General features: G+C 44.6%; 1 protein-coding gene across 2 annotated transcripts in view; it reads right to left on the reverse strand.

The window, feature by feature from the left end:
- The window catches only part of CDYL2 (chromodomain Y like 2), a 990,342-nt gene extending 976,502 nt beyond the window's left edge, over positions 1-13,840 (reverse strand). The window contains exon 1 of one of the 2 annotated variants that reach the window (XM_069652860.1): positions 13,706-13,840. In XM_069652860.1, the coding sequence (XP_069508961.1) occupies positions 13,706-13,729 (24 nt within the window). In that variant the 5' untranslated portion in view covers positions 13,730-13,840. The other variant, XM_069652864.1, reaches the window with a different exon arrangement.
- Between the last annotated feature and the right edge of the window lie 1,729 nt (positions 13,841-15,569).

The following is a 15,569-nucleotide window of genomic DNA, read 5'->3' on the forward strand; positions in this document are numbered from 1 at the left end:
TAGAAAAATCTCATTGAGAGCGCCAGGGCCGCAAGGCTTAACTAACATGAAACTGAGGGTAAATCCAGAAGAATGGTCTGCCTTTATTCATGTAGTATTCTCAAACATCTTCCAACAAGGGAAAATTCCGGTTCCATGGAGATCTGCCACAATAGTCCCCATATTCAAAAAGGGGACAATGGAGGACCCCTGAAACTAGAGACCTATCGCGTTACTGGAAGTGATAGGCAAGATCTTTGGGTCCTACTTATTGGAGACGTTCCATGCATGGACTAAGGTTTCTGGGTCAATAGACCCACTTCAAGCTGGCTTCGTGAAAACATTAGGAACCGCCCCAAACATTCTGATACTTAACATTTTGGAAGATAAATCCCACAGAGGCAAAGGAAGGACCTTTGTGGCATTTGTAGACCTAGTCCAGGCCTTTGATCGGGTGGACCGCAATTTGTTGTGGGAAAAATTAAAAGAAAGAATGCCCACCCGAAGTCCTGGATGCTTTAATTGCTCTTCACACGGACACTACCATAAGAGTTCGTCTAAACCAAGCAGGCCTACTGTCTGCATCAATACCACCTTTTCAAGGAGTCAAACAGGGGTGCCCCTTGGCCCTGGTGATCTATAACTTTTTTATCTCTGATATAAAAAAATGTCAACTTCGGTTAAGATAGTTTCCTCCAACAATTGATAGAGAAAGAAACTTGACTCCTTTACGCAGGTGATCTAATTCTAATTTATCAGACCAAAATTGGCCTTCAAAAGACAGCTGGATAGTTTAAACAGAAACGTAAAACTAAACAGGCTGGAGATAAACCAGGAAAAAACTAAAATAATGTCTTTCCAACCAGGAAAACTAAAGAACGAACCATTCAATGGTCCCTGGGGCAAATTAGTATAGAAAAGGTGGACACATTCCAAAACCTTGGAATAACAATCAATAACAGTAGAGTTGAAACCCCCCTGCAGGAAGTATTGCTATTAAAATCTAAAACATTGGCGACACAGGCAAAACACGTGGATAACAAATATGGACGGTTTTCGCCATTAGGTTCTACAAGACAAGATTGTCCCAACTCTTAAATACGGCATGGAGGCATTTCCCCAGATCTCAACGAATCTATGGCCGAAAATTGAAGGCGTGATATGGAAAAAAGTTCTGAACCTACCACACATCATACCAATCGCAATAATCAGAAGAGAAGTAGGCCTCACGTCACTGAAGGCTTGGACCTGCTAAGAAAGGCGATTTCACCTTCCAACCAAACCAGCTTACAATTAATCCACCAAGAACTGATGAAAGGAGCATCCCCCTTGTTAACAAACAAGGTCAGCAATGCCAAAAAGACGTTGGAAGAACTAGGTTTTAATGAGAACATTCTGATGACAAACCCAACGAAAGTGAAAAGAAAACTTTTAGAAATGGATTGGATTCCTACTGAGGACAAAGCACAGGCCTACAAGTTGACAAGACACTTACCACCTAATACCAGAAAGCTAAACGAACTTCGTCCTTATCGCTTGAAGTTTCCCAACAGAAGCTTTAGAAACACCTTTATGAGAATACGCCTCAATCTGATAATGACAAGAGAGGTTTTGATATCTCGTGACTTAATTGCTTCCGATTCATGCAGATTTTGTATGAAACCCAACAAAGTGGAGCCAATTAAGCATCTAATAATGGTGCGTCCAGGCTTGACCTCAGAGCGTGATTTTTACCTCAAACCGCTGATGAAAGGACTAAGCACACTGACCGACGAGACTTGTTGGTCAGCACTGATCAACGGTGAGACGACAGCTTGGACAATAGCAGTAGTTTCTTTCATCCAGAAAATCTTCCGACAGGATACTAAATCATCAACACACGTAAAGGAAACGAACAAACAGGCTATCTGGATTACTATAGTCAAATCATGTTTTAAGATCAATTAATTTCGTTATTTACCAAAACTTATCAAGGAGTCACATCCAGAAATGGGATTCACCTTCACTTTCATTCTTACCCTGATGTTTGATGTTTTTTTCTTTTCTTTGTAACAGCAATGCAATTAAATCAAATACAAAAATTTTAAAAATGTAATGATTTTATGCCCATATATCACGCGGTACTTTTGCCATGTGCAGATTGCATTTCTCTGGGTCACATGTGAAATTTTTTAAAGCTTTATAGGAGTAAAGAAAGAACATAGAAATGGGACAATGCCATCTGCCATATTTGAATATGTTTAGTGCGATTTTAATTAAAAAACAACTTTCCTCCAATTACGCTTTTCAAAAAGTAAAATGAAGGCATTACACCCTTATATTTAATTATTATTTGTACTTTTTTCCTTCCTAAGAATCATATTTATGATATTATCATGATTAATATTAGTCTCATCGCATTCATGTGTTAATTTTCAAGCTAAGTTTTACTTTGAATCATTGATTCATGATTACGGTAACCTCTTTATGGAATCCTCCTGTGCAGTGCAGAAAGCAACAAGATAGGATCTGAAGAAAACAGCATCGTCACCATCCCACTGGTCTTCTTGTGCTCAATTTTTATATCCCGCAATTGTCTCCGTTTGCCCTTATAATATGATTAACAAGGCTATTCACATTAATCTATTTTGTTACTTGCTCCTTCAAAAATATATACATCATTGGCTATGGACACTGTACCTATTTTTAAGTAAAGTTAAAATTGCTCAGTAATGCATAATTTTAACTTTGGGCTCCGTTAGACCCCATTTAAGGAGGATATTTTATTTTATTGAACTGGTCTTATACAACACGTTATCAATTGGTCATATTCTAATGAAGGAATATAGAAGTGAGATATGTATTGAATCTTAACATTCTCTGATTTAAGTATCAGCACACTGAGAGCTTACAGCATTTTGCTAATATTATTTATTATAAGTTTTATTAGTATTACATTCATACAAATACACGTTTGTATGCAATACTGTATGCTTTTAAGTTTGTGGTTAAATTAAGGTCACAATGATATTTTTCTTTTTTTTTGGCTGAGAAAAATTCAACCTTTAATAAAACACAAAATCAAGCATTACATCTTTAAGAAATTACGAAATGTATATAGAAAAAGGAAAGATCAAATGTAAAAAGAAGAATTACAAAGGCCAACAATGTACAGCAAAATTCTGAGATACATAAGTTAGTAAAAACAGCAATTTAAAAAGACAGAATTCTATTACATTCTACCATACCACCCAAAACAAAAAAAGAAGAAAACCACGATGATTACATTTCATGTCTCAATTTCCATAATCAAATCTTTATAGATTTTTCCAAGAACACCAGACACATGCTTACAAGTCTCAGATGTCTCATCTAAACAAAGCACTCAAATAAAGACAAATATGCCGATAACAGCTGTTCGACCCGCTAAGCATGTATTCCTGAATTCATCTCTGTCCGCTAGTATCAGAGCATGGATTACTATGTTTAGATAGAGTTGTCGAACAGACTTGAACTCAGGACAAACACCCGGTGTTTACTGGATTCGGTGATATCTATACTTTTACAAAACCTACAGGATCTATCAGTTGCTGAAACCTTGCCATGCCTAATTAGGATTTGTTTACATTTTAACACATTCCAACAAAAGCAAGTAAAGTTAATTTTACGTAGCTTTATCGGGATAAATACGAAATAGGTGTAAAAGAAAAGGGTAGGAGTGAAGTCGATCGATAGTCAAAATCCAGTCATACTGGTAAAGCAGCTTTTTCACCCTCTTGGGAGAGTCGTCAGGTCTTGGACCGTACAACTTAAATTTTCCAGTATCGTGCAGAAGAAGGTATTTCTCAAGACTGAATGGCAAGATGCCCACAGTCACCACTCAAGCCAATGCAGCTCCAAAAGTTGAAATATCCACAAGCAATGCCTGCGCTATATGTGCTGTCCTCTTAAATTAGGAGCGAGCGTAAGAGTGGACACAGAAGAGGTCCTCTTTAAAGATATAGGCGATTGTCAATTAGAGACGTTTATACTGCTAGTGAGTGCTCGCACTCTGCAGATGGAGACCGCTACACAAAGGTACTTCAGCCCAAAAACAAAATCAGGAAGCATATGTGTCAATGGGAAATTATTGAAGCATGACATGCTCAGGAGGCAAGCCAAAGTCACTCGGGTCTCACCTTATAGTGATCAAGTGGCAAATTTTGTCAATTCAATCCGGGGTGGCCATGTTCATAGAGTCCAAACACGACACCACAGAGACACGAGAAACACACAGCACACACTGCACGCTGCGCATTTGGTTAGGGTATTTGAACTACTCCTCCTCAGTTGTGGAAAGTGTAAACAGACTTCTCCAACAGAGCATCTTCTTGGTCCAAACAAGCCCCAACACCAATAGCACCAAAACGGAAACACAAAGTGCATATTTGATTTGAATATAAAATATTTAATTTCTTGAGAAAGTTTATGTCGTTACCGTAATGTTATTATTTTGTACACTACGTTTCTGTTTAACCTTAACCACTGTTTGCAATTCTTTTCTCCAAATATTTTAACTTTCTTTTTGTTACAGGATTGCTTATTACATTTGTGAGTCTTACATTCTTTTAATAATGTGGTGCATAATTGTGTTATGTTTATTTGTTCTGATTTAACTAAATATAAAAGATTCATGTTCTGCACATTTTGATGTAAATTACACGACTGCATCCACATCGCTACTTCCAGCCCTTACCTCCAGGGTTAATAATAACATTTTAAAAATGTGTTTCATTAAAACAGCCAAACTTTGAATAGCAAAGAATTCAACTGTGTAAGTTTTAAAAAATATATATTTATTAGTTTTTAACAAATAACAACAAACATCACACTACAACTGTCACTATGTGTTGGATTCCACACTGCTCCTTCTTCACTCTTGGCGCACTGCCTTGGCCTTCACCTTGTCTGTCCGCCGCGTCCCGCCTCTCATTGTCCATGGTCCCCTTGCTTCTTCCCCGCAGGGGGTTCTTCTTCCCCTTATCGCTAGAAGCTTAGTCCACCTCCGGCTCCCCAGGGTCCTCTGTCCCATGCCTTCAAACAAATCCTGTACTAGGGAGTCTCACGCAAGTAACTTGGCCCAGCTATATTCCCCCCTCTGCATCGCTCTAGTCCACACCAACGTCTCTACTATTGTCCATTTCTGTAGATCTGCCCACCACAGTTCCACCGCCGGTCCCGTGCTTGTGTTCCATGCCATTGCGATGCAGCGCTTTGCTAGTATGCACATTAAGTCTTTCATTTTTGCAGTACAAGTCCTCTCCTTGTCACCCGGCAGGAACAGCCCCAACAAATATGATTCCGGGGACCAAGCCTGCATTTGCATCCCCTCTGTCTTCGTCTTGTCTTTGATGGGGTCTCAGAAATTGGTTATCCTCGGGCAGGTCCAGAACATGTGGAGCATATCCAACTTCTCTGCTGGACAGCGTGGGCAGCTTTGGGCATTAGAGAAATGTTCTTGGGTGTGATGCATGCTCTGTGTGTGAGGTAGAGCTGTAGTTGCTTAAATCTAGCGTTCCTAGAGACCTTTTTTGTGTACTTGAGTAGCCTCCTCCATTCCTCGTCTGTGAATGTCTTTTGAAGTTCTTTTCCTCCCCCCCCCATCTGGCTCTCGCTTGAAGTTCCCCTCTCGTTGTTGTGTAACAGCTGTTCATAGAGTCTGGATATTGTGTGCCCCCTCTCCCCCTCTGACATATCGTACCAAAACAGACAATTCATGGTCTGAGTTAAGCCATTTGGACACTGTCCTGACAAATGAGTCGTTCTTCCAATTGTCTCAACTTAAGTTCCAGCTTTCCACCTCTTAAAAGTAGCACAGCCTTTGCCAAACCCACAAAGCGGGTGTCCTTATTATCCATCTGGTGGGTGTTTTGCCAATGTGTGGCTAAAGGGAGTCTGGCGTCCTGATTGCCAATTGAGGATTTGTGTTCCTTGATTTAAATCTTTACGGGTCTGATTGTGCTCCCAATGTAATGGGATCCACATACACACAGTATGCAATAAACACCATTTTGTGTTGCAATTAATGAATGCATTGATTTGGTGGTTGCCCAAAACACCGAAATTCATACTTTTGGTTTCTAAGACATAAATACACATGGGAGCACCTACCACATTTCAAAAAAGCATTGGTTTGCATGCGGTGCAACCATGTTATGTCTTGCTTAGGGTTAGGCATGAACGAAGGACATAGAATCTCCTTCAATGAACAAGCCTTGCTATAAATAATACTTGGACAGGGGTCTATCCACTGGGATACATGATTGTCTAAATGGAGCAGATGCCGATGTCTCTTGACAATAGTGTAGATTTTGTGACTGTCTGAATTGAACCTAGATATCAATTTCAATTTATTAGAATCTGCAGGAGTGCGCACGTTAGGAGTGAGTAGATCAAGTCTTTCCATGCAACAAACAGTTTTTCCCAATTTGTCCAGGTGTTTGTTGTTGTAGCCCCAAGCCATTAAATGTTGCTTAATCAGTTTACTCTCACCCTGGTAATCATCCAATTGTGAACAATTCTTTCTTGCTCGAATGAATTCCCCTTTCGGGATGTTGGAGAGGACCGATTTCTTATGACACCTGTCTGCATGTAACACTGAGTTGACTGATGTCGCTTTTCCGAAAGTCTTAGTATGAAACCCAGTTGGCGTGAGAGAAAGGTTTAGATCCAAGAAGTCAATACATGTGTGACTGAATGTATAAGTGAATTGAATTCCCCAATCATTTGAATTCTACAAAATCCAATAGACATTCAACAGTGCCAGACAATACCAGAACATTGTCGATAAATATTTTCCACAAGTGTATAAATGGTAGAAAGGTTTCATTAGCAAATGCATATTCTTGTTTGAAATGGTGCATAAACAGATTGGGCAGTGATCGTGCAAAACTGGCACCCATCACTATGCCCATTACTTGTTTATAGTAGCAATTACTAAACAAAAACACATTGTTCTTTAGAGCATACAATAGAAAATCTTTAAGCATCACAATATGTTCGGAAAAAGATGCAGAGTCTTGCCTGAAGATATTATCCACACTATCTATTGCTCTCTGATGATCAATTGATGTGTATAGTGCTTTGACATCGAGCGTGGCCAAAATAAGGTTAGGACATATTGACAAATTCTGAAAAATGTGCAGAATATACATAGCGTCTCTAATGTACATCGCTGTTTCCACAACCACAGGTAACAGGCATTCATTTATGCAGATGGAAATTGGTTTTAGAATGCCCCCTTTACCAATCACTATTGGTCTCCCCTCAGGGATAAGTTGGTAATGTAAATTGTTATAATTCATTTATCTTTCTGGAAGGGTACTCCCGGGTCAATCCACGTCAATACTCCCCTAGCATGATTCGAGTACGTAGAGCTGTACATTTGTCCTCCCCATTTCTTGGCGATCTTTGCATGGTTTTCGGCTGTCAGATGAGTTTCTTGCAGCATTGCAATTTGGGCTCTCGCTCTATTGAACCAGGTGCAAACCCGGAGCCTTTTGATGTAGGCGTTCAGTCCCCTGACATTCCAGGTGACTATTACAGCTTCTTCTTGGCCCATTTAGTTGCTACTTCTCTCGGGCTGTCCATGTCCATGGGCCCATTTGCCATCTTGTGCCTTGCAATCAATCTTCTCTTTACTCTCTCCTCTAGTCCCTACCTCCAGGGGTGGTATCAGACTCGCTCCTCCTTTATTTTTATCTGCACGGATTTTTGGGGCTCCGTCCTCTCGTTGCAGTGCTGTGGCTGCTATCTCCAGGGTTTATTCCCGCCGGCCAGCCTCTTGCGCTTTGTCCATGTTCGTGTTGCTTTGTGCTTCCTCCAACCTACCCACATACTAACTATAACTATTAACAAAACGAAAAACCATCCTCTCCCTGCTCAGGCTTTGCCGCTTTCCTCATGCCCTTTCCTCATGTCACCATCCTATCCATGGACGCACTCACTGCAGCAAAATGCCTCAAAACTGGCCTCACAAATTCAGTCCTTCTGTGGGGTTTCTTATGGTGTCTGGTGGTTCTCTGCTGGAGGCTCAGGCTCCATCTTATTGGACTGCTGGTGCTAGCCCCTTCAACATGTCCCCCTCATCAGTGTCCCACTTTACTCAATTAAGGTGCATTTCTGTCATTGTCAGTTTCCTCCTCTTTGGTCCGGGATCCCTTGCTGGTCCATCCACTCGTGAGTGTCTGCAGTGATCTGAAAGATGTGTGACCTTCTGTTGTTTAACACCTTCAATTTTGCGGGGTATAGTGGCATAAATCGCAATCCCGCCGCCCTGAGGCAGTCCTTAGTCGACCAGAATTGGGCCAGTTGCTGTGTAGTCCAGGTAGATGGTTATCCTGGCAGTATTCCTCGTTATCACTCCTCCCCCTCTTGAGAATACCAAGATCTTCTCCTGGTCCTTAAAGTTCATGATTTTTGCTATCATGGGTCTCGGGGGTACCCCTGGGCGGGGTCTCCGGGTTAAAGCTATGTGCCCTCTCTACTACGAAGCCCTGGGATAAGTTCCATGCCCCCACTTTCTGAAGTAGTAAGTTTTCTACATAGTTTGTGGGGTCTCTGCCTTCCTCCCCCTCTGGCAGCCCCGCTCTGCGCACAATGTTACGCCGGGCTCTCCCTTCCCCATCTTCCGTTCTTTGTACCCGTTCCACTGTGGTCACCCTTTCAGTCAGGTTCCTCACATCCTGCCCGAGGAGTCCCACATCTACAATCACTGCATCCATTTTGCGCACCAGTGATGTTTAAGGGCTGCTATGGCTTTGAGTATTGGGCCTTCCTCCGGTCCTCTTCCCATCTGCTTGGGATTAGAGGTACTCGCACTATCCTCCAGTGCCTTGGCCTGAGGCTCCACGTTCTTCCTGGCAAATGCCTCCATGCTAGTATGCCTTTGCCGCCTCTCTGTCCAGCATTTCGGTACCAGTGGCACGTGTGCGTCTGTCAGGGCCCCAGCTTCTTCTTCTATCCCTTAGCCGTGTTGCTTATAGTCGGCTTGGTTGCCGTCTTCTTCTGTTGCTTCCCACAGATGTATCTTCTTCTGCCTTTGTGTGCTCCCCTGGCTTTCTTCTTTCTCTTGTGTCTTACCACTCAGTCCGTCCCTGGGCTTCTATCCTTACACCCTGCCGGTGGGGTTTCGCTGTTTCTGCACGCCGCCCAAGCAATACTGCGGGCTGCGATACTGCAGTGGTGCGGTATGCACTGGGGTTTGCGCAGGATGCGACACCCACTTGCTGCTTCTTAATGTACGATCATGCTGTACTGACTTGTGTCATTCCTTATCTGGTGCCGAGTGTGCCAGGGGTACCCTTGCTCCGCTCAGTTCTTTACTGTCCCTTTATGATCTTGTTTGCCAGCTTAGTGGTCTCCATGCGAGGTGGTAGCCTTCTTGTTATGGGTGAATGGGCTGTGCCCTCCCACGTGCCAGTTGCTATTGGCGTAGCGATTCAGTACCCACTTACATGGCCGCCTCCCACTTGGTGAATTTCGGCAACTAGTGGGTCCGCTTCTGCCCTGCTCCTGTCGCGTCACTCCACCTCTCCTTCTTCCTGACTGTCGTGCTAGCCCGGCGCAGGGCCTCACCGATGCGATCGGCCCTGGGACGGTAGGCCTGTGGTACGCGCCCCTCTTCCCCTGGTTCCGAATTTCCCTGTGGTCTTGGTCTTCCCTGCTCGCCACTGGGGCCTGCCGCTATGTGCAGTAACAGCTGATTATGTGGCCACCCGCATCAGGGCCACACCATAGTGCGCACTAACCACCAGCCTTCGCCTCTGCTCCATTAGCATCCACGAAAGGTCTGCACTGGGCTCCTCTACCTGCAAGGACCGTAATGCATCAGGCACTGGACTGTGCCCTCCCCCCATGTATGGTGGTCGTGCTTTGAGGGTCAGAACCCCTCTGGTGTAGCCCTCTGCCACGTGATGGTCCCCAGTGGCATGTCAGTACCTGTTGCATGTCACCAGTAAGCCGCCGTCCAGAAAGGTCTGTTGCTCCGTGCTGCCCTTCTCTGTCGAGTTTGCTTCTCTCCCGTGGTGTATCCGCTGCCCCTTTTCCATAAGCTGCCTGGCCCGGTCCTGCCCGCTATGAGGCCCTGACGACAACGATCAGACCTTTGTGGCGGGCACGCAGGTCTTGCCCCCTATTATGGAAGCTAATGCTCTTGGGCGTTCCAGGCGCCTTCTGTTCTCCTGCGGCTTCGCCGTGTGCCAGCACCGGCCAGTGACAGTGCCGTTGCATTACTGAGGTGCTGCAGTGGCCTTACGTCATCTTACTGTTCTCCTCGCCCTTTGGGGTCCATTACAGGGCTGTGTCCTCCCCTGTATTCGGTATCATTCCGTTCGTGTTTACAGTCCCATGCACAGCCCCGGTCCCGGTATGGCCTCCGGTTGTGTCAGTTACTCACTTCGGGCTGCTGCCCTCTGTACCTGCGGCACTATGTCGTGCCATCTGCTGCTCCTTACAGCTGGGCGCCGGGGTGGCTCTCAGCGGTCCTGGCACCGCTCTCCCCCGGGCACGCCCACGGACCTGTTGCCCTGAGCAGTGGACTCTTCCTCGCACAGGCTGCGTTCCCGTCCTGGGTCGGTGCAGGTCCCCCGACCAGGGCCGCAGGCGTCTTCCGCTGTCTTCTCTGCCTTCAGTTCATGCCACCCGCTTCCACCATAGAGGCGCTCGGCTTCCTTTACTCGGCGCGGAGCACCTTGCTTGCGTCCACTTCTTTTTGCCCTGCGTGGCGACCGCGTCTGCTACGGCAGGCCCCGGATGTCTCTGGGCTACCCACACGCTAGCCGGAAGGTACGCCCTGATCTCCTTGTTCCTTTCTTGCGTAGGCAATGCGTGCCACCGGCACGGTGCCTTCCCTGCTCCTCGCCCTCTCTTGTTTTCCTCACAGGGTTCCTCCGCCGGAATTCCTGGTCGCACCTGCCATTTTTTATGTTGGCATGGTGATCGCTGCAATCGTCGTTCTGGCCGCTACCAGGACTGATTTCTGTCGGAATTTGCTGCCAGCTGGGCTCCAGTCCTTCGCGCAACTCTGTTACTTTCCTGCTGGATTTTTCTACCAGCTTTCCAGATCTGTTCCTCGGATCATGCGGGAGCTTCTGAATTCAGCTCCTCAGCTCATGGCCGCCAAGCCACGCCCCCCATGTAAGCCTTATGTACATTTAGTTTGCAAATATACATTTAGTTTGCAAAAGCTCCAAATTAAAGGTTCATTTACTCGACTCGTTCTGGGCAGCATTGAGGAAGTATACTTACAGGTTATTAATACATTACTTAAAATTTTATTTGTTAAATATTTTTCTGCTATGTGACGGTGCTACTTTGAAGTTGCTCTTCCCCTTCTAAATAACATTTATATAGGCATCTTTTAAATTTTACACCATGAGCTCTATATCTTAGTAGTATAAGATCAGTAGTATAAGATCAAGGTAGTTAAAGCAATGTGTAACATGCATACTTGTTCACATGTGTCACATGTAAGTACTATTTGGAAATAGATATTTTCCAGTTTTTTAGCAAACCGCCTGTTTCATGCCCAGAATTGTGGGAGTGTATATTAGGGGTTATCCATTTAATGAGTAATGGAAATATGACTATACCAACCAAAATATATCTCCCAATTAGGGAGCTTAATTCCAACACTGGTGGTGGTCATTTAGTTAACAGAAAACCATCACCATTGCCTTTGAGTCACACATGCACAACTTGTATTCCCTTTGTATCTTTGTGGCACGTACTGGCCTGATGTTGGGGAGCAGAATAGGCACAAAACGGATTTAGAGCACATGCTTTAAGGGAATACCACAATACACATCATAGAAGTAGTGGTGTATTGAGGCAAATGCGAAGAAAGATATTAACCCAAAGTACAGATGTGAAAATTGCATTCACTCACCGTTAGTTTGAATGTGGGATAGTGACGATTCATAGTGGGGGTCTTCAATCGCGTATACATGCATTTCCATTGGTCTTGGTGAATTACCACTCATTATATTAATGACAACACACTTTTTTGGGGGAGCACATTCCACCACAGCGGAAGGCTTGTAGAGCTGCGGCGGGTGTTATATCAACCAATAAGAACACTAAATCAGGGAGTCAATGGTGAGAACGTCCATTGTGTCACTTTCCCCTTACTAGACTGAGAATAACTCGAGTCATCCAAATGCACTTAAGGAAACTTTAAATAAAAATACATGCACTTTTGTGGGCTTAAAGTTTAGATTGTAAATCATACAAATATGGTTGATGGGCAATTAGCATCCGATTTTCTGAAGGCATTCAGGGCGGGGGATGACAGACAAGACAAACGCTAGTATGCATCCAATTGCTCACGACTTTCGCAGCACAGATTTGAAGAATCCTAAACAGTCTGCCTTGACAACTGCAGAAACTATATTAGAATATGGCAAACTATATTGTGATGAGATGTCACTGAAAACCCAAATTCGCAATAGTCAAACAATATGCGATCAGCAATAGTCAATACAGTTTTCCAAACAATACATTCCATCAACATCCCTCTCCCCTCTGTAAATGTAGTCGACGTATATCGTTTATTTCCAACGTTAAAAGGCATATGCAATAAGAAAATGAGTTTATTCTGCACCATTTAGTGGTCCAGTTAACACGACACATACTGATTAACGTACACTACAAGGTTGGTTTGGAGTCATCTTTGCCAGTCCCAAAACCAAAAAGTGCATATACATTTCACACATTAACAGCAACACCGTGCACACAAAATACCCATTCTCAAAGGCGTGCGAGTAGGCACACCCTTTAATGTAAAGGCCGACAAATATAATTTGAACAGAACACCACAAACACCTATTCATTGTGAAAGTGGAAGCAGACAAACATGCCTACATCAAGCAGCAGACGAGAAAACAACTGGCTGTTTCTGGGGGAAATCTGCCTGCAGTTGATATAATACCAGGGAATATTTTATCCAAGTGACAGTCCTCTTCTTGTCCCGATGCACCAATTCTATAAATATCAATTTGCAAGTAAACTGTCATAATAAGAAGCAATATAACTAAAATAGGCTCATCTTGGCAACTGCATGCATTACTTTAAATGCTCTATTGCATTCGGCGTTCTCAGAACCAGCAGTCGTTCGTCATGCATTTGGTTTATCGTTTGCCCATTAGACCTCCAGTAACGTTTGAAGCAATAGCACCGGCGCGCAATAAACATGTGACAGATACTGTTGCTTTGAAAAGAGATAGATAGGCTGAACGATGCCCCATGCCAACGCAAGAGCATCCCAAACTTTGATAGGGGTTGCTTGCTTGCCAGCCAGACGCGATGCATTTCTGAGAAATACTGTACTGCTCGCAACCAAACCTACGGGAGCATTCCAAGACTGAAGGCAGAATGTGACGTTACTATCTTTTCACCTACTTAAAACTCATAACCAAACGGCGCGGATGCATCCCACAGCAGCAGCAAGCAGAAGGCGTCCTCCGCTTTGCCCTCGCCACAAATTCAGATGCGCAGGTCTGGCACTGACTTTACCTGGACTTTATGCACTCTACCCATCAGGAATTCTCCGCTACAGCGACTGAAAGCTTTTCCCAGGGCCTATGTACAATATTGCCTCCGTTCTACAGTAACTCCGGCGGGGCTCCCATACATCCCCTCTGCAACGCAGCCCTCTCACCGCGCGGATCTCCCTACAGTAGCGGTACAGAGCCTCATATGTCGTGCGTACCTCGTAAAGATCCCCCGAAGCCATTCTAGGCTGCGGAACTTGACGTGTGTGCCTCTCCTCCTCTTCCTCCTCCCCCTCTTCGTGCCACTGCCGAGGCACTAGTGTTTTTTGCCCTCAACTGCGCCCTCAGGGCAGCTTTCGGTCATAGCCTGCTCCCATTGGTCCAACGAGCGACCATTTCTATTGGTTCTGGCTCTGGGAGCGATGGAGGAATGACAGGCACGGGGGCGGGCGTTAATTATGGAAGTGACGGGTATAGGAGCGGGAAGCCTGCGGACGGTACAGACAGACATGGAGGTACACAGTGGGAAAACCTCTCATCTATACAGACCCACCCTTGCCGCCCTCAATATCGATCTTACCATCAGGTAAGAGATAAACAGGAGACGTTTGTTCGTTAGCATAATTAGCATGTTTGTAGTGGTCAGGAACAGCCGAGAGATGGAGTGGAGACCGATGCTACATAGAGCGAGCACATGTTTGACACGTGAAGGCATCATTTTTTCACACAATAGCTCAACATCAACGTGTTACTTCGTGTTTGCCATTATTCAATATGGAGTTTCAGATGAGCCAGATTAAAAGCTCCACCTGTTAGCATTAAGGTTCCGTTTATTTGATAAAAACCTTCCTGCGTTTGACAAGTGAATGCAGCAGTTTTTAATTAATGATGCATCATTCCTGTCGTAGCCCTTGTTTGCCTTTATTTAAAGTGCATTTATTGTGAGAGCAGGGCTGGCTGAAGATGTGTCATGGCTCGGGGACCATTTCAAAAGTATGTTAGACATCCTCCTTGCCTCCAGAGTCTGATAGGGTGCATAGATCAGAATGGAGAGATAAAGATGAAGTCGAAACTGGAGTAAACCTTCTTTTGTAAGGCATAGACGTGCCTCGTATTTGTTATTTCAATAGATTAATTAGTAAGAATGCCAACACATTGCCCCCTCCTCCTTCTTCTGACCTACCTCAGTGCGCAGAAAATTAAAGTTCATTATTAATTGCTTTTCCTCTGGAGCTGTGAAGGTCAAGTACACATTCTGTAAGGCATCATCTAGCAGGACAAAGACTGATATGCAGGGAAATTTCTTCTCTTTGAAAACAACAATGAGCTAGAGTCTTGGTTGAGACTCTCCCAGGGCCCATCCACCCAAGAACAAGTAAATGGGCTGTGTTTGTGCTGGTAGAGAGTTTCCCAGACCCCCCTCTGTTTTGCATACCAAGTAACTTTGGGTCTCACCCTAAGTTACCAGGGAAATCCAGACGTGGACCCCTTGCTCACTGCTCTTAGAGAGGCACAGCTTCACCTCACTGTTGATGCCCGACTAGGCTGAAACACGTGTATGGGGGTTGCTGTGGTACTCTTGTTCAGAGGAGAATTGGCTTGCATTTCGGTGCTGGACTGCCCCAGGGCAGGACAAAAACTGATATGCGGAGACATTTCTTCTCTGTGAAAAGAACAGTGAGCTAAAGACTTGGTTGAGAATCTCCCAGGGGCCATCCACCCAAGAACAAGTCAATGGGCTGTGTTTGTGCTGGTAGAGAGTTTTCCAGACCCCCTTCTCTTTTGCATACCAAGTAACTTTGGGTCTCACCCTAAGTTACCAGGGGAATCCAGACGTGGACTCCTTGCTCACTGCTCTTAGAGAGACACAGCTTCACCTCACTGATGATCCCCAACTAGGCTGAAACACATGTATGGGGTTGCTGTGGTACTCTTGTTCAGAGGTGAATTGCCTAGCATTTCGGTGCTGGACTGCCCCAGGGCAGGACAAAGACTGATATGCGGGGACATTTCTTCTATGTGAAAAGAACAGTGAGCTAAAGACTTGGTTGAGACTCTGCCAGGGGCCATCCACCCAAGAAC

Source organism: Ambystoma mexicanum, chromosome 1p (genome assembly GCF_040938575.1).
Source record: "Ambystoma mexicanum isolate Mex_15411 chromosome 1p, UKY_AmexF1_1, whole genome shotgun sequence".
NCBI classification, from domain to species: domain Eukaryota; kingdom Metazoa; phylum Chordata; class Amphibia; order Caudata; family Ambystomatidae; genus Ambystoma; species Ambystoma mexicanum.